At 48.2% G+C, this 23,169-nt stretch overlaps 3 protein-coding genes across 5 annotated transcripts in view; all 3 read left to right on the top strand.

Moving 5' to 3' along the window:
* The window catches only part of PTPRA (protein tyrosine phosphatase receptor type A), a 129,096-nt gene extending 123,977 nt beyond the window's left edge, over positions 1–5,119 (top strand). For all 3 annotated transcript variants that reach the window (XM_060187394.1, XM_060187404.1, XM_060187416.1), the window contains 2 exons: positions 1,594–1,729; positions 4,468–5,119. In XM_060187394.1, the coding sequence (XP_060043377.1) occupies positions 1,594–1,729; positions 4,468–4,542 (211 nt within the window). In that variant the 3' untranslated portion in view covers positions 4,543–5,119. The remainder of the gene's footprint in view (positions 1–1,593; positions 1,730–4,467) is intronic.
* Positions 5,120–16,847: 11,728 nt separating this feature from the next.
* On the top strand, positions 16,848–20,615 carry LOC103128681 (progonadoliberin-2). The gene is made up of 4 exons (XM_060187383.1): positions 16,848–16,947; positions 17,856–18,022; positions 18,128–18,264; positions 20,337–20,615. The coding sequence occupies exons 2-4, from the start codon at positions 17,863–17,865 to the stop codon at positions 20,436–20,438; spliced, it is 399 nt and encodes a 132-aa protein (XP_060043366.1). The 5' UTR covers positions 16,848–16,947; positions 17,856–17,862; the 3' UTR covers positions 20,439–20,615.
* Positions 20,616–20,750: 135 nt separating this feature from the next.
* On the top strand, positions 20,751–22,427 carry MRPS26 (mitochondrial ribosomal protein S26). Its single transcript, XM_007539529.3, has 4 exons — positions 20,751–21,001; positions 21,096–21,242; positions 21,320–21,443; positions 22,169–22,427. The coding sequence occupies exons 1-4, from the start codon at positions 20,790–20,792 to the stop codon at positions 22,301–22,303; spliced, it is 618 nt and encodes a 205-aa protein (XP_007539591.1). The 5' UTR covers positions 20,751–20,789; the 3' UTR covers positions 22,304–22,427.
* Positions 22,428–23,169: the final 742 nt, after the last annotated feature.

Genomic DNA, 23,169 nt, shown 5'->3' with positions numbered 1-23,169 from the left:
TTCACCATTCATGAATCTCCCCCCTGCAGGAAAGTACCAGGGTCCTTATACATTGTAATGTGTGTACTCAACTGGATGTGCCAGTGCCCAGCCCCCTCCATTAATCTTTTTTTAAGATGTGTTGGGGCCAGAGTATCTCACCCCACAGAGCATACACTTTACACTGTATGAGGGCCCAGGTTTGAACCTCCCCACACTAGAATTAAAGCACCCCACTAGACAGCCTTCCCTGACGCCTGTTCACAATTGCAGCTATCCCCTCCCCACTAGCATCCTGTTCTTCTTTTTCTAACCCATAATGCATATCTTTCTTTTTATATTTATTTTATTTATTTATTCCCTTTTGTTGTCCTTGTTGTTTTATTGTTGTAGTTATTATTGTTGTTGTCGTTGTTGGATAGGACAGAGAGAAATGGAGAGAGGAGGGGAAGACAGAGAGGAGGAGAGAAAGATAGACACCTGCAGACCTGCTTCACCGCTTGTGAAGCGACTCCCCTGCAGGTGGGGAGCCGGGGTTCGAACTGGGACCCTTATGCTGGTCCTTGTGCTTTGCGCCACCTGCGCTTAACCCGCTGCGCTACAGCCCGACTCCCCATAATGTATATCTTATCATCTGGGGAACACTGCTACTGCCACAGTCCTTGCCAACAGCAGGCATTCCATAAGGATCTAGTGAGTAAATCAGTTGTTAATATTGAGCAGGTGGATAGTACCAGTGTCAGGTTTGGATTGCTAGGATTTAGGAAAATAATGAGAGACACAGATAAGAATTCACACACCAGGGAAAACAGCAGGGTTTGTCAGGGAAAGGAAAGTGGTCTAATATCTGTGATCGGCAGGTCAGGGTAACCCAGGTCCATTTGTCAGTGGATGGTGAAGTGTCAGTGCTGGGTGAGGGAGTGAATGGATGTTTTCACCACTGTCCCATAGGCAGGTCCTTTAGCAGCCAAAACAGACTGTGCAGGGAGGGCCTTGGGTCTGAGCACCTGCCTCCCCAGAGCTGTGTGAGTATGGGGCCTGTGTGATGAGGCCCTAGTATTTCTGTTTTGGGTTGTTTTGTTTCGTTTTGTTTTACCAGAGCACTGCTCAGCTATGGCTTTTGGTGATTGGGGGATTGAACCTGGGACCTCTGGTGCCTCAGGCATCAAAATATTTTCTTTCTTTTTTTAATTTTTATTTATAAAAAGGAAACACTGACAAAAACTATAGGATAAGAGGGGTAAAACTCCACACAATTCCCACCACCAGAACTCTGTATCCCACCCCCTGCCCTGATGGCTTCCCTATTCTTTATCCCTCTGGAAGCATGGACCCAGGGTCATTGTGGGATGCAGAAGGTGGAAGGTCTGGCTTCTGTAATTGCTTCCTGGCTGAACATGGGCGTTGACAAGTCTTTTCTATAACCATTATGCTGTCTCCCCCAACCCCTAGAGGATTTTCTGCTCCATCTGACCTTCATTTTGCAGCTCCATTGAATAACCAGCCTTCCCAAGAACACCTGCCTCAGCCTTCATCTGTGTTTTGCTGTAGTCAATTGCCTTCTTGGCACAGAGGTCTGTGACCAGTATGATAAGTGAATCTGCTCTTTTACAGCGCGGGGGCAGGACGGACGGGGACCTTCTGTGCCCTAAGCACAGTCCTGGAACGAGTGAAAGCGGAGGGGATCTTGGATGTCTTCCAGACCGTCAAGAGCTTGCGGCTACAGAGACCACACATGGTCCAGACACTGGTACGCTGCCCCCGGTGTTTACCCAGGCCTCCACACCCTTCTCTATCAAGGCCCATCCAAGCGATGCTCTTCTGAGGGGCTCATTTGCTTATCAGGCTATAACCAAAGACTCATCCTTCCCCAAACTACCACAAACAGGCGGAAGTTTGGGAGGCAGAAGAGCAGTGGGAACATAGCTCCAACACTAGAAAGAGATGCAAATGGGCCTCTATGAAGGCTAATCTGCCAGGATAAAGCCACCTTGACTCAAAAGCTTCTTCAACCTCCACATCACTTAAAATTTTCTTTCCTGAGAGTTGGGCAGTAGTACAGCAGGTTAAGCGCACGTGGCACAAAGCGCAGGGACCGGCATAAGGATCCCGGTTCGAGCCCCCGGCTCCCCACCTGCAGGGGAGTCACTTCACAGGCAGTGAAGCAGGTCTGCAGGTGTCTGTCTTTCTCTCCCCCTCATAGTCTCCCCTCCTCTCTCCATTTCTCTCTGTCCTATACAACAACTACATCAATAATGACAATAATAACTACAACAATAAAACAACAAGAGCAACAAAAGGGAATAAATAAATATAATTTTTTTTTTAATTTTCTTTACTCTCAGATAGTTCCAGATTCCTGTGGCTTAGGAATCTTTTTTGGATGTCAGTCCCATACTCACTGGTTACCAGTCACTAAACTATTAGAAGAACTCTTGTGGTCCAGGAGGTGGCACAGTGGATAAAGCATTGGATTCTCAGCCATGAGGTCCCGAGTTCAATCCTCGGCAGCATATGTACCAGAGTGATGTCTGGTTCTTTCTCTCCTCCTATCTTTCTCATGAATAAATAAATTCTTTAAAAAAAGAAAGAAAGAGAGAAAAAGAACTCTTAACAGAGAGCCCAAGTAGAAAAGAGGAGGGACCGCTAAGCTGCCTGCCCGGACCGTGGGGGAGAAGAGTTGATGAGTCCCGTGGAGGACGCCTTCTTCTACTCAGGCTCCCTGTTAAGAGTTCTCCTAATAGTTTCGTGACTGGTAACCACTGAGTATGGGACTGGCATCCAAAATCAGATTCCTAAGCCACAGGAATCTGGAACTATCTGAAAGGAAAGAATTGTTTTTTTAATTTATTTATTTTCCCTTTTGTTGCCCTTGTTCTTTTTCATTGTTGTTGTTGTTATTGATGAAGTCGTTGTTGGATAGGACAGAGAGAAATGGAGAAGGGGAAGACAGAGGGGGGGAGAGAAAGACAGACACCTGCAGACCTGCTTCACCGCCTGTAAAGCGACTCACCTACAGGTGGGGAGCTGGGGGCTCGAACTGGGATGCTTATGCTGGTCCTTGTGCTTTGTGCCACGTGTGCTTAACCCACTACGCTACCGCCCGACTCCCGAGGAAAGAAAATTTTAAGTGATGTGGAGGTTGAAGAAGCTTTTGAGAATCAAGGTGCCTCTAGCCTGGCAGCACAGCACACTCACCCCTGACACCTCTGGAAGCCTGGGATGCTCTGCATGTCTGGGGACAACCTCTATAGGAGATTGCAGGGGCCAGGCAGTAGCGTACTTAGTTTAGCATACACATTATAATAAACAAGGATGCATGTTCAAGCCCCTGGTCCTCACCTGTAGGGGGAAAGCTTCACATCACAAGTGGTGAAGCAGTGCTGCAGGTGTGTCTCTGTCTCTTCCCCACCCCACCCCCTCTTTAATCATTTTTATTTATTGGATAGAGATTGTCAAATTGAGAAGGAAGGGGAGCTAGAAAGGAAGAGAGACAAAGGGAAACCTGCACCTGTGGCACGGCTTCACCACTCAAAAAGCTTTCCCCCTATAGGTGGGAACCAGGGGCTTGAACCTGATTCCTTGTGCATTGTAACATGTGCGCTCAGCCAGGTGCACCATCACCTGGCCCCTGTCTCTTTCCATCTCTATTCCCCCTCCCCTCTCAGTTTCTCTCTGTCTCTACCCAGTAGTAAATAAATAAATAAATTTTAAATATTTTTTAAAAACAGAGGGCCGAGCAGTAGTGCAGTAGGTTAAGTGCACATAGTGTGAAGCACAAGAACTGGCATAAGGATCCCAGTTCAAGCCCCCGGCTCCCCACCTGCAGGGGCTCACTTCACGGGCAGTGATGCAGGTCTGTAGGTGTCTTTCTCTCCTGCCTCTCTGTCTTCCCCTCCTCTCTCGATTTCTCTGTCCTATCCAACAATGACAGTAATAACAACAACAGTAATAAACAACAAGGGCAACAAGAGGAAAAAATAGCCTCCAGGAGCAGTGGATTCATAATGTAGGCACCGATAACCCTAGAAGCAATAAATAAATAAATAAATAGTAGCCCAGAAGGAGAATACTATCAGAATTCTTTTTAAAAAAATATTTACTTATTTATTCCTTTTTGTTGCCCTCGTTTTATTGTTGTAGTTGTTATTGATGTTGTTGTTGGATAGGACGGGGGGGGGGGAGAGAAAGGTAGACACCTGCAGACCTTCACCGCCTGTGAAGCGACTCCCCTGCAGGTGGGGAGTTGGGGGCTCGAACCGGGATCCTTACTCCCACCCTTGTGCTTTGCACCACCTGCGCTTAACCCGTTGCGCTGCCACCCGACTCCTGCTATCAGAATTCTTGATCAGGAAGGTCAGGGCTCAGATGGAAGGGTGAAAAATTAATTTGCTCTCAATATTCCATTTTCTTAAAAATGAAGCCCTAGAAACTTGAGGGAATTTATGCTCCTCAGTAACCCTGGCCCCCTTGCTTTTCGTTCTGCAGGAGCAGTATGAGTTCTGCTACAGGGTGGTGCAGGAATACATTGACGCGTTCTCAGACTACGCCAACTTCAAGTAAGAAGCGATGAGGCCCCGCGGAAAGGAGAATCGCCTTTAATATTTTGTAATATTCTGTTTTGTTAATATACCCAAAATTGTGTATATAATAACTGTTTTAGAAATTGGTACATAGGCTTCTATTCCTGTTAGGTGGAGATTTTATATGTAAATGTGTTAGCACCGATAGTCCTGTTTTCCAATGTTTTATTGGGGAATTAAATAGTGTGATGTTTGAATTGATATCGTGAAATCCTCTGCCTGGAAATTGGACTGTATTGTTCTTTGGTCCATACATCTTTTCCTAAAGAAGAAACAGAAAACCCATTCCAGGTATCTCATCATCATCTAAAGAGGAAGGAAAAAGGAAAAAAAAAAAAAAAAGCACAAAGTTCTCAGACCTGTTCAGGAAGTTCATTGTTCCAGTGCCCCTGTTCAGACCACTGTCCCCTCTCTACTTTGTAAATAACCCCTCCCCTCTCTGTCCCCAGCCACTCCCACCACCCACATCCCACATGGGAAATAACAGGACCAGAGCGGTATCTCTGGCACCACACTAGGGATTATCAGGTAATAAAAGCTTTGATTCCCTGAGGAAACGTCTCTCCCTTTGTCTGGGGTACGCAGCCATGCCAGAGCTGGAGCTCTCCTAGGCCACTCTGGCCTTGCTGGTAACTGTTTTGTCTCTACTGGCTACACCGTAGTCCTGTCTCCTGTCCAGTAAGTGTAGCCCCTCCAAGCACTTAGCTTGTTGCCAAGACCTGCTTTCTATCCCAGCACATCTTTGGCACGCTGATCCCGGTCTCTCTGCCTGGAGAAGATAGATGCCCATGGTCCTGACTTTTGGGGACATAGGGGCAAGGAGGGGGTTCCCCTTTGGGGCTCAGGCCAGCCCGATCTCTCTAGTCCGCTGCCTCTAACCCCACCACCCAGTGGGTGCCTTGCTGCAAAACTATGGGTTGTGTCAGTCTGTCCAGAAGTCTGTAACTTCACATACTATGTTTTTATTTCCTTTCATATTTGTCCTCATTTCCAGAAATTTTATGTGGAATATCTGAGATCCAGAGGTCAGGATAATGGGAGTTTTAGCCCTTAACTTGTCCTCAATACTGACGGCAAAAGTGTCTAACTTTTATATCTTTAATGAGGTATAAACATTTATTTCTCGTCTAAAGCTCTGCCCAGTCCAGAGACCCAGTGTCCTCCCATTTCATGGTACCATTGTTGTTCAGAATGTTGCTCTCATCCTCATGGCTAAAGCCAGCTCACTCTTTCCCCAGGAAGAGACAAAAAGAGCAGAGAGAGCAATTTCGTTCTTTTTATTTTTAATTATTATCTTTACTTATTTTGAATAGAGACAGAGAGAAATTGTGAGGAGGGGGAAATAGTGCGGGAGAGAAACAGAGAGACACCTGCAGACCTGCTTCACCACTCATGAAGCTTTCCTCCTGCAGGTGGGAACGAGGGGCTTGAACCCAGATCCTTGCGCACTGTAATGTGTGCGCTTAACCATGTGTGCCACCACCTAGCCCCGCAATTTCATTTTCTAAAGGACATGAAACAAAAGTCGTTTGCCCTTTTCATTTTCATTTCACATTCCATTGACTAAAACTTGAGTCACAAGGCTCTACCAGTAACATGGGATGCTAGCAGGTGTCATCTGTAGTTGGGGACACAGGTGAGAGGATGAGTCTGTCCCGTGCTTATCTTCATGAGGAACAGGGTAAACTGCTATCAGTGGCTGTCATAGGGCTGAGGGAACCTTGTAGTCCTCAAGCCTTTCTTGGGCCCATCAGAGACTGTCGGGAAGAAGAGGTGGCACCCCAGCTAGTCCTTGGAAATGTTCTCAGAAGCTAGTACTGCTCAGCTTCACGGAGGAGGTGGAACACGAACAGGATCTGAGGGATGCTGGAAATGTAGGTGAGAAACAAAAGGTCAATCAGAACACCTCAGAGTCCCAGCAGACAGTAGGGATAGTCTTACTGTCTGTAAGATACTGTCTCTGAGATGGGAGCCAAGTTGACACCACATACTCTGCATGGCACAGCATGTTTGCAGGTGTCAGGGAGGGCACCAAAGTTGGTAAGAGCTGATAGAAGTACTCAGTCCTTCTGTAGAAACCAAGGAACTCCCTCCACAAGGCAGCAATAAGCTTAATACTGGGGCTCGGTACCTGCACCATGAATCCACTGCTCCTAGAGGCTATTTTGTTTCCCCTTTTGTTGCCCTTGTTGTGGTCATTATTGTTGTTGGTGTTGTTCATTGTTGGATAGGACAGAGAGAAATTGAGAGAGAAAGGAAAGAGAGAGAGGGAGAGAAATAAACTACCCCTTAGGAGGAGGTGGGGGAGGGGCTCGAACCGGGATCCTTACGCCAATCCTTGCACTACCGCCCGACCCCCAATACTCTTTTTAGTTTGGTTAAAGAAGCATTTAGGGGGCCAGGAGGTGGTGCACCATGTTGAGTGCACAAGGACCCAGGTTCAAACCTCTGGTCCCCACCTGGAGGGTGGGTAGCTTCACATGCAGTGATGCAAATGTCTCCCTCTCTATCTCTCTCTGACTCCCTTTCCCCTCTCCATTTCTCTGTCTCTATCAAAAAATAAATTAGTGGTCTGGGAGGTAGTGCAGTAGATAAAGCCTTGGATTCTCAAACATGAGCTCCTGAGTTCAGACCCTGGCAGCAAATGTGATGTCTGGTCCCCCACCCCCGTCTTTCTCAATGTATACATAAACATTTTCTTTTAAAAAAAATGTGTGTGGAGGGAGTCGGGCGATAGCGCAGCACGTTAAGCGCAGGTGGTGCAAAGCACAAGGACCAGCATAAGGATTCCTCTGTCTCCCCACCTGCAGGGGAGTTGTTTCACCGGTGGTGAAGCAGGTCTGCAGGTGTCTATCTTTCTCTCCCCCTCTCTGTCTTCCCCTCCTCTCTCCATTTCTCTCTGTCCTATCCGACAACAATGACATCAATAACTACAACAATAAAGAACAGCAAGGGCAACAAAAGGGAATGAGTGTGTGGTTAGAGAGCATAATGGCTGTGCAAACAGACTTTTCGTGCCTGAGGTTCCAAAGTCCCAAGTTCAATCCCCCGCACCACCATAAACCAGAGCTAAGCAGTGCTCTGGTAGAATAATAAAATGAATTAAATTTAAAAAGAAACATAGTTCCTCTTTACCCCTTTCTTTTCCTTGTATTGCTCAGGACAAGGCTGTGGACTCTGACAACACTGGGCGAACTGAACCCCTGGGTGAGACTGGTGCTTCTGGGCTACTGAAGTCACTTCGCAAGTAGATATTGGAGCCAGGGGAAGATAGTATAAAGGTTATGCAAAAGACTTGCCCAGAGCCAGGCAGTAGCACACTGGGTTATGTGCATATGGTGTAAAGCACAAGGATCTGGTTCAGGCCCCTGGCTCCCCATCTTCAGGGGGGTCACTTCACAAGTGGTGAAGCAGATAGCATGTGTCCATTTTTCTTCCTCCCTTTTTTTTTTTTTCAGAGTATTCATAAGAAAGAGAAAGAACCAGACATCACTGTGGTACATGTGCTACCAGGAATTGAACTTGGGATCTCATGGTTCAGAATCCAGTGTTTTATCCACTGTGCCACCTCCCGGACAACTCCCTATCTCCCACTTCCCTCTCAGTTTCTCTGTCCTATCCAATAAAATGGAAAAATGACCACCAAGAGCAGTGGATTTGTAGTGCTGGCACTGAGCCTCAGCGATAATCCTGGTGGCCAAAAAAAAAAAAAAAAGCCTTTCCTACCTGAGGCTTCAAAGTCCCAGTTTAAATCCCCATTACCACCATAAGCCAGAGCTGAGTAGTACTTTTGTCTCTCATTAAAATAAAACAAATTTTTTGTGTGTGTGCGTTTTTTTTTTTTTTTTTTTTTAAGGAAGAACGATATTAAACCTGGAGTTCAGAAAGGTCCACAACATCCTTATCTGGGAATGCCCGACATCTTAGAAGGGAGACTATGGCAAAAGATTTAACCCAATAAGAACTTGTCTAGAGGGGCCAGGTGGTGGCGCAGCTGGTTGAGCGCACATATTACAATGTGCAAGGACCTGGGTTCGAGTCCCCGGTCCCCACCTGCAGGGGGAAAGCTTCATGAGTGGTGAAGCAGGACTACATGTGTCTCTCTGTCTCTCTCCCACTCTATCACCCCCTTCCCTCTTGATTTCTGGTTGTCTCTTTCCAATAAATAAAGATAATAGAAAATAATTTTTAAAAAACTTGTGTAGAATAAAAGGGAAATGTATTAGAGCTCACACAGCCCAGTTGTGTGAGAAGGGCAAAGTGACTGATTCCTACAGTGCCCACCTCTCAGCCAGCCATTACCCCAGGGTTAGATCAGGAGCCAGGGTTTCTCTAGGAAAACAGTGTCCACCACACAACACTGGAGACTGCCACAGTCAAGACACCTCGCCTAATCAAACTGATGGTTTCAGTTCCTTATCTCCCACTCCTTCCCCAAATATGTTCACCAAAAAGAGTCAGGCAGTAGCACAGCAGGTTAAGCGCACATGACATGAAGCACAAGGACCGGCATAAGGATCCTCGTTCGAGTCCCCGGCTCCCCACCTGCAGGGGAGGCAGTGAAACAGGTTTGCAGGTGTCTATCTTTATCTCCCCCTCTCTGTCCTATCTAACAACGATGACATCAATAATAACAACAATAAAGGGCAACAAAAGAGAAAATAAGTAAATATTCTAAAAAAAAAAAAGGGGGGGGGGAGTTGGGCTGTAGCACAGCGGGTTAAGCGCAGGTGGCGCAAAGCACAAGGACCGGCTTAAGGATCCTGGTTCGAGCCCCCGGCTCCCCACCTGCAGGGGAGTCGCTTCACAGGCGGTGAAGCAGGTCTGCAGGTGTCTGTCTTTCCTCCTCTCTGTCTTCCCCTCCTCTCTCCATTTCTCTCTGTCCTATCCAACAATGACAACAACAATAATAACTACAACAATAAAACAACAAGGGCAACAAAGGGAATAAATATTTTTTTTTAATATTCTTAAAAAAGGAAAACGCAAACAACACTTCACCAAGCCTAAATTCTTCCTCCTTTATACCAGACTTCTTCAAATAGTTTTATTTCAGTGTTCAGTCTCCATCTTATTCACACACATTCCTCTTACCCATTCTCAGCAGGGTGACTGGGTGCTGAGCCCCAGGGACCCGTTGCCACCTCACAGGCTCCCTCCTTGTCTTGACTGTTGACTTTTTTTTTAAGATTTTATGTATTTATTAATGAGAAAGAAAGAATCAGACATCACTGGTACATGTCCTGCCGAGGATTGAGCTCGGGAGATAGTCCACTGCTTTATCCACTGCGCCACCTCCACCTTGTATTTCTATTCTTTGGCTGCTGCTCTGCTGGAGTCTCCTTCCTGCAAAATTGAGTATTCCCAGATCTCTATGCTGTGGGCACTGGGGCCCCTCCTGAACTCCGGGTCCAGTATCTTACTTCTGGCCAAGTGGCTCCAGTAGTCAGAAAACAAGTGTCACACTTAACCGCGCCCAGGGGTCCAGTTCACTCAGTGTCTTTAGAGTCCACAGTCCTGCCCTGGAGCCCTCCAGTAGCCTCCACTTTCCCGCCTCACTGTGCTCTGGCTCTGCAAGCCAGTGGTGTATGTTCACTTTGCTGTTCATACACCAGATGATCACTCTCTGCCACCCAGTTTCCACCACTCTAGTTAACTTGTCTTCAGTGGTCCTGGTCAATGGTCTGTGTCCGGTTCTTCATTTTTACTTATTCTTACTGCATACACCAGGGTTATCACTAGGGTTCATTGCTGGCACTACAAATCCACCACTCCCAGTGACCATTTCCCCCTTTTTTTTTACTATTATTTATTTTCCCTTTTGTTGCCCTTGTTTATTTTTTTATTGTTGTTGTAGTTATTGTTGTTATTATTGTCATCGTTAGATAGGACAGAAAAATGGAGAGAGGAGGGGAAGATGGGAGAGAAAGACAGACACCTGCAGACCTGCTTCACTGCTTGTGAAGCGACTCCCCTGCAGGTGAGGAGCCAGGGGCTCAAACCAGGATCTTTACACCGGTCCTTGGGCTTCGTGCCATGTGTACTTAACATTTTTTTTCCTTTTTAATTTTATTTTTACTAGGTAGGACAGAGAGAAATTGAGAGGGGAGGGGGGTATAGAAAGGTGAAATATGGACACCTGAAGACCTGCTTCACCACTCATGAAGCTTCCCTCCTGCAGGTGGGGAGCAGGGGTGGTACTCAGTTCTAAACCTCTACTTTCCACCTGACCAAGCTGCTCACAAACTAGACGGAAGTATCCTCAGGGTGCTTAATGATGAAACTTTTTTTTTCTTTGTAGAGTTATTTGAAAGAACACCAGAGAATCACTCTGGTACATGGGATGGCGAGGGTAGAACAGAATGTAAGGCAAATACATCTAAGTCCTGCTTAGAGAGATGAGGATGACTTTTCAGACTCCTAAAACTAAATATGGGGGGCTGCGCAGCAGCGCAGTGGGTTAAGCGACGTGACACAAAGCATAAGGACCTGCCATCCGGGAGGGGGCGCAGTGGATAAAGCATGGAATTCTCAAGCATGAGTTCCTGAGTCCAATCCCCGGCAGCACATGTACCAGAGTGATGTCTGGTTCTTTCTCTTTCCTCCTATCTTTCTCATAAATTAATTAATTAATTTAAAAAAAAGTGCAAGGGGGAGTCGGGCGGTGGCGCAGTGGGTTAAGCGCATGTGGCGCAAAGCGCAGGGACCGGCGTAAGGATCCCGGTTCGAGCCCCGGGCTCTCCACCTGCAGGGGAGTCGCTTCACAGGCGGTGAAGCAGGTCTGCAGGTGTCTATCTTTCTCTCCCCTCTCTCTCTGTCTTCCCCTCCTCTCCCCATTTCTCTCTGTCCTATCCAACAACAAAGCAACGTCAACAATGGCAATAATAACCGCAACGAGGCTGCAACAACTAGGGCAACAAAAGGGGGGGGGGGAAATGGCCTCCAGGAGCGGTGGATTCATGGTGCAGACACCGAGCCCAGCTTAAGGATCCCGGTTCGAGCCCCCAGCTCCCCACATGCAGGGCAGTTGCTTCACAGGCGGTGAAGCACGTCTGCAGGGGTCTATCTTTCTCTCCCCTCTGTCTTCCCATCCTCTCTTGATTTCTCTTTGTCCTATCCAACAACAATGACAGCAATAACAGTAACAACAATGCTAACAAGGGCAACAAAGAGGAAAAAATAACCAGCTTCCAGGAGCAGTGGATTCGTAGTGCAGGCACGCTCCCCAGATATAACCCTGGAGGCAAAAATATATATATATTTAATCTAAGTATGGGGTTGGGGAGATAATATAAAGGTTATACAAACAGACTTTCTTGTCTGAGGCTCCCAGGTCCCAAGTTCTACCCTTTTTACCACCATAAGCCAGAGCTGAACAGTGCTCTGGCAAAAAATAAAGCAAAGCTAAGTATGTTTCCTGAAAGGAAAGAGCCAGAACTTTTTCTGAGAAGCTTAGTTATTGTAATTTAGGTTTTCCAGGAAACAATAAAATCAAATCAGGAAAAAAAAAAAAAGTTAAGGTACCCCATTCCTTTGTTAGTTGATTTTTTAAATTCCCTTTTGTTTCCCTTGTTGTTTTGTTGTTGTAGTTATTGTTGTTGTTATTGATGTCATTGTTGTTAGATAGGACAGAGAGAAATGGAGAGAGAAGGGGAAGACAGAGAGGGGGAGAGAAAGATAGACACCTGCAGACTTGCCTCACCGCCTGTGAAGCGACTCCCCTGCAAGTGGGGAGCCGGGTGCTTGAACTGAGATCCTTATGCAGGTCCTTGCACTTTGCACCACGTGCGCTTAACCACTCAACTCCCCGAATTTTTTATTTTTGTTTAATCAGAACTCTGCTCAGCTCTGGCTTATGGTAATGCTGAGGATGGAATCTCAGAGTTTCAGGCATGGAAGTCTTTTTGCATAGCCATTATGCTATCTCCCCAGCCCATTCCATTTCTCTTTTAAGATAAGCACCTGATGCTTTTAAAAAAATAAAATTAAAATAAATGTCTCATTACACATGAAAGAGTTTATAGGGACCCCACACCTATGGACATCTAATCTTTGACAAAGGGGCCCAGACTATTAAATGGGGAAAGCAGAGTCTCTTCAACAAATGGTGTTGGAAACAATGGGTTGAAACATGCAGAAGAATGAAACTGAACCACTATATTTCACCAAATACAAAAGTAAATTCCAAGTGGATCAAGGATTTAGACATTAGACCAGAAACTATCAGATACTTAGAGGAAAATATTGGCAGAACTCTTTTCTGCATACATTTTAAAGATATCTTCAATGAAACGAATCTAATTACAAAGAAGACTAAGGCAAGTATAAACCTATGGGACTACATCAAATTAAAAAGCTTCTTCACAGCAAAAGAAACCACTACCCAAACCAAGATACCCCTCAGAATGGGAGAAGATCTTTACATGCCATACATCAGACAAGAGTTTAATAACCAACATATATAAAGAGCTTGCCAGACTCAACAACAAGACAACAAATAACCCCATCCAAAAATGGGGGGAGGACTTGGACAGAATATTCACCACAGAAGAGATCCAAAAGGCCGAGAAACACTCCAAGTCTCTGATTGTCAGAGAAATGCAAATCAAGACAACAATGAGATACCACTTCACTCCTGTGAGAATGTCATACATCAGAAAAGGTAACAGCAGCAAATGCTGGAGAGGGTGTGGGGTCAAAGGAACCCTCCTACACTGCTGGTGGGAATGTCAATTGGTCCAACCTCTGTGGAGAACAGTCTGGAGAACTCTCAGAAGGCTAGAAATGGACCTACCCTATGACCCTGCAATTCCTCTCCTGGGGATATATCCTAAGGAACCCAACACATCCATCCAAAAAGATCTGTGTACACATATGTTCTTAGCAGCACAATTTGTAATAGCCAAAACCTGGAAGCAACCCAGGTGTCCAACAACAGATGAGTGGCTGAGCAAGTTGTGGTATATACACACAATGGAATACTACTCAGCTATAAAAAATGGTGACATCACCATTTTCAGCCGATCTTGGATGGACCTTGAAAAATTCATGTGAAGTGAAATAAGTCAGAAACAGAAGGATGAATATGGGATGATCTCACTCTCAGGCAGAAGTTGAAAAACAAGATCAGAAAAGAAAACACAAGTAGAACCTGAAATGGAATTGGCGTATTGCACCAAAGTAAAAGACTCTGGGGTGGGTGGGGAGAATACAGGTCCATGAAGGATGATAAATGACACAGTGAGGGTTGTATTGTTAAATGGGAAACTGGGGAATGTTATGCATGTACAAACTGTTGTATTTACTGTTGACTGTAAAACATTAATTCCCCAATAAAGAAATAATTTTTTTTAAAAAACACAAGTAGAACCTGAACTGGAATTGGCGTATTGCACCAAAGTAAAAGACTCTGGGGTGGGTGGGTGGGGAGAATACAGGTCCAAGAAGGATGACAGAGGACCTAGTGGGGGTTGTATTGTTAAATGGGAAATGGGAATGTTATGCATGTACAAACTATTGTATTTACTGTTGAATGTAAAACATTAATTCCCAGGGGTTGGGCAGTGGGGCAGTGGGTTAAGCGCATGTGGCGCAAAGCACAGGGGATCCTGTGATACATGCAGCGCTGGGGACTGAACAGGGAGCCTCAGCCATGAAAACCCTGTGCTCTACCAGATAACATAGCCCCACCCACAGCAGGGTTATTGCTGGGGCTCGGTGCCGGCACTACAAATCCACCACTCCCAGCGGCCATTCACTTTTTTCCTTTTTTTTTTTTTAAATTTTATTAAAAAAAGGATCCCAGTTCGAGCCCCCGGCTCCCCACCTGCAAGGGAGTCGCTTCACAGGTGGTGAAGCAGGTCTGCAGGTGTCTATCTTTCTCTCCTCCTCTCTGTCTTCCCCTCCTCTCTCCATTTCTCTCTGTCCTATCCAACAACGAACAACATCAACAATGGCAATAATAATAACCACAGCGAGGCTACAACAACAAGGGCAACAAAAAGGGGAAAAAAAATGGTCTCCAGGAGCGGTGGATTCATGGTGCAGGCACTGAGCTCAGCAATAACCCTGGAGGGAAAAAAAAAACAAACATCAATTCTCCAATAAAGAAATTTAAAAAAAAGAGTTTATAGGGAAGCAGAGAGGAGGAAGAAAAGTCAGAGCACCATCTGTGATACATGCAGCGCTGGGGACTGAATAGGGAGCCTCAGCCATGAAAACCCTGTGCTCTACCAGATAACATAGCCCCACCCACAGCAGGGTTATTGCTGGGGCTCGGTGCCGGCACTACAAATCCACCACTCCCAGCGGCCATTCACTTTTTTCCTTTTTTTTTTTTAAATTTTATTATTAGCTAGGACAGAGAAATTGAGAGAGGATGGGGAGAGGGGACCAGGCAGTGGCGCACTGGGTTAAGCGCACATAGTACAATGTGCAAGTACCCGCACAAGGTTCCCCTTACAAGCCCTCAGCTCCTCACCTGCAGGGGAGTTGCGTCACAGGAGGTGAAGCAGGTCTGCAGGTGTCTATCTTTCTCACTATCTCCCCACCTCTCAATTTCTCTCTGTCCTATTCCCCCCCCCAAAAAAAAGGCCTCCAAGAGCAGTGAATTCATAGTGCATGGCTGAGCCCCAGTGATAACCCTGGAGGCCGGGGGGGGGGGGGACACATACGGAGGGGGAGATGGGAAGGACGAGGAGATAAGAGGAAGAGAGACACCAGTACACCTGCTTCACTGCTTGTGAAGCGGGGACCCCCTGCAGGTTTATTGATCTCAGTCATTTTCACTAAACCACAAAGATTTTCCTTAAAATTACTTTTTTTTTAAAAAAAATTATATTTATTTTCCCTTTTGTTGCCCTTGTTTTGTTGTTGTAGTTATTGTTGTTGTTATTGATGTTGTTGTTGTTGGATAGGACAGAGAGAAATGGAGAGAGGAGGGGAAGACAGAGAGGGGGAGAGAAAGATAGACACCTGCAGACCTGCTTCACCACCTGTGAAGCGACTCCCCTGCAAGTGGGGAGCCAGGGGCTTGAACGGGGATCCTTCTGCCGGTCCTTGCACTTTTCGCCAAGTGTGCTTAACCCACTGCACTACCGCCGACTCCCAAAATGACTTTTTTACTTAAATGAATACAAATAGGAACAAAAGTCTATGTATTTCCCGATGTAACTCAGTAGATAGACCTACACATTCATTTCAGGTCCCTGTTAAATCAGTTTGGAAGAGGCAAATATCTCCTCCCACTCCCACCCCCCACCTCGGCAGCTGCAATCCAGTACCCCTGCCCTCCTTTGTTGATGCGCCTACTATTTCAGTGCCTGGCCACAGTGATACCAGTCCTGACCCTAGCCCTCAAGTCTGCTATTTAGCTCAAATACAGAGATTGGCTATTAACCCTGTAAACAGGCCTCTGCCCCTGGGGGTGACCGCTGATGGTCAAAGCTGAGCTGACTCAAGCTGAGGCTGGGGCCCATTTCTGGGGTCCCAAGGCAGCCATCCAGAATCCATAACTAGTACTAGGTTGATCCAAGATGCTGAAAGCTTGGAATCTTAGGAGACAGAATTAACCCCCCTGCCCTCTTGGCCGGGCCCCATCTCATGGGTCTGCCTGCAGGGAGAGGCGCCATCTGGGACCCAGCCCCAACATCGAGGGGTGCAGACTCAGCCCATCTCCCCTGTGGGCAAACCAGCCCTAAGGAGGGTGACCCTGTCTTGTCTTAACAGGTTTTTGGGCTCCCTACTTTTAGACCCCACCTTTTTTTTTTTAACCACCAGAATTATTGCTGTGGCTTGGCAGTATGAATTCACTGCTCCTTAAGGCCATCCCCCCCTTCCCCCCTAATCATTATTAGATAGGACAGAGAGAAATTGAGAGACGACAGGGAAATAGGGAGAGAAAGATAGTTGTCACTTGTGAATCAGACTCCCTGCAGGTGGGGTGCGGGGGCTTAACCCCAGGTCCTTGTGCCTGGTCATATGGGCACTTAATTAGATGCACCACTACCTGGTCCCCAACTCCAACTTTTCCACTGGGAAGAACCCTCTCCAGGCCGCAGTTTGCTCTTGGGTGGGTGGGGAAGGGACTGTGAGACTCTCTAGGCCTAAGGACAGGAGCTTGAGAATGCCTGCAGTCAGGAAGTGGGGAAAAAAAAGAAAAGGAGGGGAGGGAGCAGCAGCTGTCCGCTGACCCCAAGGCCAGTGGCTGAGCTCACACTGGGAAGGAGAGCCTGAGCGCAGAGCTGCTACCCTCCCCCTTTTGAGACGTCACTGGAGTCTGTGGACCAGGAACAGGGGTGAAGCCTCCAGATCAATAAATCCCCAGCCTTCAGCCTGGGGTCCCCAAGCTTCGTGGAGAAGCCACCGAAGTCCACATCTCTCCCAGGTATGTAAAGAAGCTGCCCTCCCCGAGGGCTGGGGCTCCTTCCTTGGTGCATGGCACACCACCCCTCTCCCCTCTGGACTATACCCAGAAAAGCCTCCTTTTCCTCTTCTTTCCCCAGCTTTATTCCTGTTCCTGCTGCCCCTAGCATGGGAGGGACAAGGGGCAGAAGCACTGTCACCACCGCAGGTCCCTTCCAAATCCCCACCTGCCATGAAAAGAACTATGACAGCCAACAGAATAAAGAGACAGAGTGACTGTCATTCTGCCCCCTACCCCCAAGGCACTGGTGCCCCGGGGCCCCCACATCCCCTCTATCCATCCACCTGAAGTCTTTCCCCTTTCCTAACCTTACACTTCTGGAACTTCCTGAAAGAAAGGGGCAGAGCAGAACTGGCAAAGCTATTGATAGATAACCTCTGTGCCTCCAGGGCCATTGGGAAAAGGCTGGTCACCATTAGCACTTAAGGGTTGTAGCCCCTATAGTGCTGGGATTCGGAACGTGACAGAAAGGAGAGGGCATTAGAAGACACGTGGGAGTCAAGCGGTAGCGCAGTGGGTTAAGCGCAGGTGGCGCAAAGCACAAGGATCAGCGTAAGGATCCAGGTTCTAGCCCCCGGCTCCCCACCTGCAGAGAAGTCGCTTCACAAGTGGTGAAGTAGGTCTACAGGTGTCTTTCTCTCCCCTTCTCTATCTTCCCCTCCTCTCTCCATTTCTCTATGTCCTATGGAACAACTACGACATCAATAACTACAACAATAAAATAGGGGCAACAAAAGGGAATAAATAATTAAATAAAATTTTTTAAAAAGAAGACACACACACTGCTGCTAAGGGCCCAGTGGTCTGGAGATGGGTGTTTGTATAGCATGTCAGATTCCTTGAGTGCTGTCCACTGTCTCTTGGGGCAGTTCTGCCATGGCCAGCTCCAAGTTAGGTCTCCTACTGCTGTTGCTGCTGCTGCTGACTGCCCACCCTGGACCCCTGAGGGCTCAACACTGGTCCCACGGCTGGTACCCTGGAGGAAAGCGAGCCTCCAGCTCATCCCAGGACCCCCAGTTTACACCTAGGCTCCCAGGTGAGTGATGGGGAAGGATATGCTAGCTGAGTCCTCTTCACCTCTGAATGTGGTTTGGGCAGGGAGGGCAGGCCACAGCCTTGGTTCCCTTCTGTGGTCTTGCAGCAAGCAGCCCAGACCAGACTGCCCAAACCCTCCCAAGAGATGTCCTGGCTGTCCCTGAGGACCATGTGCCCTGGAAGGGCAAGACTACAGCCGAGAGGCCCCTACAAGGGAAACAGTACCTGGTGCAGATGTTGCTGGTAAGTAGGGTGACAGGTCACCAGCGCCATTCAGGGCTGAGGACTGAAGACTATGGGGAAAGTGGAGGAAATGAGACACAGCCCTTCCTACTTCCCAGAATTCTAGACAGTTTATTATTTGATACTTATGTTAAAGGTTTGGAAGTCACAGACTGGAGAGATAGCATAATGGTTATGAAAAAGATTTTTATGACTGAGGTTCAATCCCTAGCATCACCATAAACCAGAGCCCAGCAGTTACAAATAAAATTTAGGGCCAGGCAGTGGCACACCTGGTTAAGTGCACACATTATAGTGCACAATGACCCAGGTCCAAGCCCCTGGTCCTCACCTGCAGGGGGAAAACTTCATGAATGGTGAACCAGGGCTACAGGCGTGTCTCTCTCGCTCTCTCTCTCTCCCTCTCCCTGTCTCTCTCCCTTTATATTTCCCCCTCCCCTCTCAATTTCTCTCTGTCCCTATCTAATAATTAATTAATTAATTTTAAAAAGAAAAATTTAAATAAAGTAAAAATGAAAATACACACTTTTTTTAAACAATATGATCCAAGAGTTGATAAAACATCAGACTCTCAAGCATGAGACCCTGAATCTGATCCCCTGCATCACATGTGCCAGAGTGATGCTCTCTCTCCTCTTTCCCATCAACAAACTTTAAAAAAAAATATTTACTTATTTATTCCCTTTTGTTGCCCTTGTTGTAGTTATTGTTGGATAGGACAGAGAGAAATGGAGAGAGGAGGGGAAGACAGAGACGGGAAGAGAAAGACAGACACCTGCAGACCTGCTTCACCGCCTGTGAAGTGAGTCCCCTGCAGGTGGGGAGCCGGGGGCTCAAACCCGTATCCTTTCGCTGGTCGTTGTGCTTCGTGCCATGTGCGCTTAACCCACTGCACTACCGCCCGACTCCCAACAAACATTTTTTTTTTTTTTCCACCAGAGCACTGCTCAGCTCTGGCTTGTGATGGTGCTGGGAATTGAGCCTGGGAGCTCAGAACTTCAAGCATGGAAATCATTATGCTATGTCCCCTGAGCAGTAAAATGAATCTTTAAAAAATATTAAATTAAGGGTGGGGGAGATGAGTATAATGGTTATACAAAAACCGACTTTAATACTTGAGGCTCCCAGATTCCAGGTTTAATCAGCAGTGCTCTGCTTAAGAAATAAAAAGGGGGGACCAGGTGGTGGTGTACCTGTTTAAGTGCACACATTACAGTGTGCAAAGACCCAGGTTCAAGCCTCTGGTCCCCACCAGCAAGAGGAAAGTTTTACAAGTGGTGAAGCAGGGCTGCAGGTCTCTCTCTCTCTCTCTTTCTCTCTCTACCTCCCCCTCCTCTCTCAACTTCTCTCTGTTGAAGTTTATTATTGGATGGATCCAATAATAACTATTTTAGAAAATAAATAAAAATAAAAGGGGGGAACACAGAACTCTGGTGGTGGGTGTGGTATGGAATTACACATTGTAATCTTAAATTAGTGTAATCCACTATTAATCACTAATAAAAATAGAAAGAAATTTAGGGGCCGGTTGGTGGTGCACCTGGTTGAGTGCACATGTTACAATGTACAAGGTCCCAGGTTCAAGCCCCTGGTCCCCACCTGCAGGGGGAAAGCTTCAGAATGGTGAAGCAGGGTTGCAGGTATCTCTCTGTCTCTCTCCCTCTCTATCTCCCCCCCTCTTGATTTCTGGCTGTCTCTATCCAATAAATAAATAAAGATAATAAGAAAAAAAAATTTAAAAAGAAAAAACTTAAAAGTCACTAATGGAGTTGGAGAAGACACTCTTGGTGGTAGAGCCCTGCATTAACAAGACTGTGGCAGCACTGGCCTGCTCCAAACTTTTTCAGTGTGGGCAGCCCCCCCCCCCCCCACCGTCAGTGCAGAGGTGAGGAGGGAGGGAGTGACTTCACACTAGTAGGCGGCAGCCCCACAACTGACTGAAGAACTCACCAAAATCATAGGGGAGGATGGGTATGGAAAGACGATTTAACCAAAGAAATCAAATTCCTGATGGTAAAATCTTATCACCCAATTTAAATCATCTCAGGTTTCTACTTAACGCATTTGTTTAGGGAGGGCACCGCAGCGCGCCCTGGGAACTGGAGAGCCCGCAGGCTGGGTCCTCTGGGCGAGGAGGAGCGCGGCAGCTGCAGGACAGGGGAGCCACCTGGTGACCCGAGCGTCCTCACCCACCCCACCCCACAGCAGACCCGAGGCCTAGCGCCCCGCCCCGCCCCGCCAGCTTCCAATAAAGATGTGCGATCCCGGGAGCTGCTGCCTCGAGTCTCTCCTTCATCCTCGTGGGGGTAGGAGGGACACGAGGTGGAGCGGGCTCACAGGGAGGGACGCGGGCGGCCGCAGCACCTGCAAGGTCCAGCACTGCCCGAGCGACCTGGGCGGGGAGGGGGGGAGGCGGCGGCCATGGTTGAGGGGCGGGGCCCGGACTACATGTCCCGTGATGCTCCCGGACCGCTTCCGGTTTCCCGTGGCGTCTTCCGGCGCGCTGTCTCCGGGCCCCCTCGGCCATGCTGCGCGCGCTGAGCCGTCTGGGCACGCGGCCCACTTGCGGCCCCCCAGCTCCGACGCTGCTGCCCGCGCGCGGCCGCAAGACCCGCCATGACCCGGTCGCCAAGTCCAAGGTCGGCCGTGTGGCCACCCCGCCCCCGGTGGACCCTGCGGAATTCTACGTGGTGACGGAGCGCTACCGGCAGTACCGCCAGATCGTGGGCGCCCTCAGGTGCGTGTGAGCGAGGGGCGGGGCGGGCTGCCGTCGGGCGCGGGGTGCGGGGGGCGGGCCCGGAGGGCGCCGACCTGGGGCGCGTCTCGCCCAGACTGCAGTTCGTGAACGAGGTGCGGAGCAAGGTGCGCGAGTCCCGGGTCGGAGTCCTGGCCGAGCGCAAGGCGCAGGAGGACGCCAATGAGCACCGCGAGCTGATGGCCTGGAACCGGGCGGAGAACCAGCGGCTGCACCAGCTGCGGTAAGTGGGGCGCGGCGGGGGCGCCAGGCCGGCTCGCCCGGGGGAGACCCGAGCTTCGCCGCCTCTCGCCCGCCCAGGATCGCGAGGCTGCAGCAAGAGGCGCGGGAGCAGGAGCAGCGGCAGGCGGAGGAGCAGGCCCGCCGGGCCCGAGAGGCTGAGGCCTGGGTGCAGCTCAAGGAGCAAGAAGTGCTGCAGCTGCAGGTGGGCTCACCGGAGGGGAAGGCCGGGGTGCGGGTGCAGCAGCGGGGGCGCTGCCGGCCGGCGTGCAGAGAGCAACGGGGAAGGGCTTTGAGTCCTTGGAGAGAGTTGGAGTTGGAAAAGGGGTGCGGTCAGAGTGGGCGCTGGAAAGTGTTCAGGTGACTGGCAGGTGGTGAGCTGGCGTCAGCCAAGGACACTGCTTTTCACACGGAGTGTGGAGGTGGGAGTGATCCAGCAAGAATAGATGAGGGGCTGATAACAACTAACGAGACAATAGGTGTACCCGGGGTTCTGGCTGAGGTTGTTATTATTTTTAATAAACATTTATTTATTTCCTTTTTGTTGCCCTTGTTTTTATTGTTGTAGTTATTGTTGGTGTTATTGTTGTTGGATAGGACAGAGAGAAATGGAGAGAGGAGGGGAAGACAGAGGGGGAGAGAAAGATAGACGCCTGCAGACCTGCTTCACCGCCTGTGAAGCGACTTCCCTGCACGTGGGGAGCCGGGGGGCTCGATTCTTTATGTCGTTCCTTGCGCTTTGCGTCATGTGCGCTTAACCCGCTGGGCTACTGCCGGACTCCCCTGATGTTATTTTTATTTCGGGGTTATTGGGTCGTTCAGAGCTTTCCCTGGAGTCTCCCGCAGTGAACCAAAAGCCAGCAAGCAGGCTGTGTATTTCTGCAGCATGAGCTGGAGGCTCCCATTCAATGACCTTCTCTCTTTCAACAGGAGGATTCAAAAAACTTCATAACCCGAGAGAACCTGGAGGCGAAAGTAGAAGAAGCATTGGATTCCCCGAAGAGCTACAACTGGGCCATCACCAAAGAAGGACTGGTAGTCAAGCCACAGCACAAGGGCTCCTAGGGGCCCAGTGGGGGCAGCACCCACACATATACACACACCATCGCCACGACCACCATCTGTGTGTGGGCCCAGGATAACTGGGTCTAATCTGGAATAAAGCAGGTGCTGTTTTCTTACAAAGAAAGTTCAACCTATTCCAATATGACTGTCGCTCACCATTAACCAACCATTTGGTCAGAAGTTCCCTTTCAGCACAGCACCAGATCCTAGAGACTCCATCTCACAAAGGACCAGACTAGGGCGCAGCCCTCTCTTCCAGCCAGGTCATCTCCAGAGCGTCACCAAGGACAGTGAATGGCAAATTATAACCCCCAGGCTAAACCTGGCCTGCCACCTGTTTTTCTAAATGCCACAACCATACCCACTCTTTGACTTTAAAATTTTTTTTTTTTTTTATTAATGAGAGGGATAGGAGAGAGAGAAAGAACCAGACATCACTCTGGTACATGTGCTGCCAGAGATTGAACTTAAGACTTTATGCTTGAGAGTCCAACATTTTATCCACTGCACCTCCTCCTGGACCAGTTTTTTGTTGTTGTTGTTTGTTTTTTTACTTTTTTTTTTCATGCTTCATGTATTGGTTACTTTCAGACAAGAGATGAGTAGTAGCAATAGACTCAAGTCACAGATACTTGTAATGTGGTTTTTGAAAGAATATTGATTATTAATTTAATGAAAGAGAGAGAGAAGTACCAGAGCACTGCTCAGCTCTGGCTTGTGATGTTAGGGACTGAACTTGGACCTCAGATTCTCAGGCATGAAAGCCTTTGCAGAACCATTATACTGTCCTCTGCCCAGTCTGAAGTGACTTTTTTTTTTTTTTTTGCCTCCAGGGTTATCAGTGGGGCTCAGTGCAAATCCACTGC

This window comes from Erinaceus europaeus, chromosome 1 (genome assembly GCF_950295315.1).
Source record: "Erinaceus europaeus chromosome 1, mEriEur2.1, whole genome shotgun sequence".
Classification (NCBI taxonomy): Eukaryota; Metazoa; Chordata; class Mammalia; order Eulipotyphla; family Erinaceidae; genus Erinaceus; species Erinaceus europaeus.
The sequence above is the reverse complement of the archived record's forward strand: the minus strand, read 5'-3'. Positions and strand labels throughout refer to the sequence as shown.

Bases quoted from the DNA above. Each gene is read 5' to 3' on its own strand.
- MRPS26 (XM_007539529.3), top strand. From the start codon at position 20,790: ATGCTGCGCGCGCTGAGCCGTCTGGGCACGCGGCCCACTTGCGGCCCC. The intron at 21,002-21,095 runs GTGCGTGTGAGC...CGTCTCGCCCAG, and splicing joins CAGATCGTGGGCGCCCTCAG to ACTGCAGTTCGTGAACGAGG. The intron at 21,243-21,319 runs GTAAGTGGGGCG...TCGCCCGCCCAG, and splicing joins CAGCGGCTGCACCAGCTGCG to GATCGCGAGGCTGCAGCAAG.
- LOC103128681 (XM_060187383.1), top strand. From the start codon at position 17,863: ATGGCCAGCTCCAAGTTAGGTCTCCTACTGCTGTTGCTGCTGCTGCTG. The intron at 18,023-18,127 runs GTGAGTGATGGG...GTGGTCTTGCAG, and splicing joins GTTTACACCTAGGCTCCCAG to CAAGCAGCCCAGACCAGACT. The intron at 18,265-20,336 runs GTAAGTAGGGTG...GCATTTGTTTAG, and splicing joins ACCTGGTGCAGATGTTGCTG to GGAGGGCACCGCAGCGCGCC.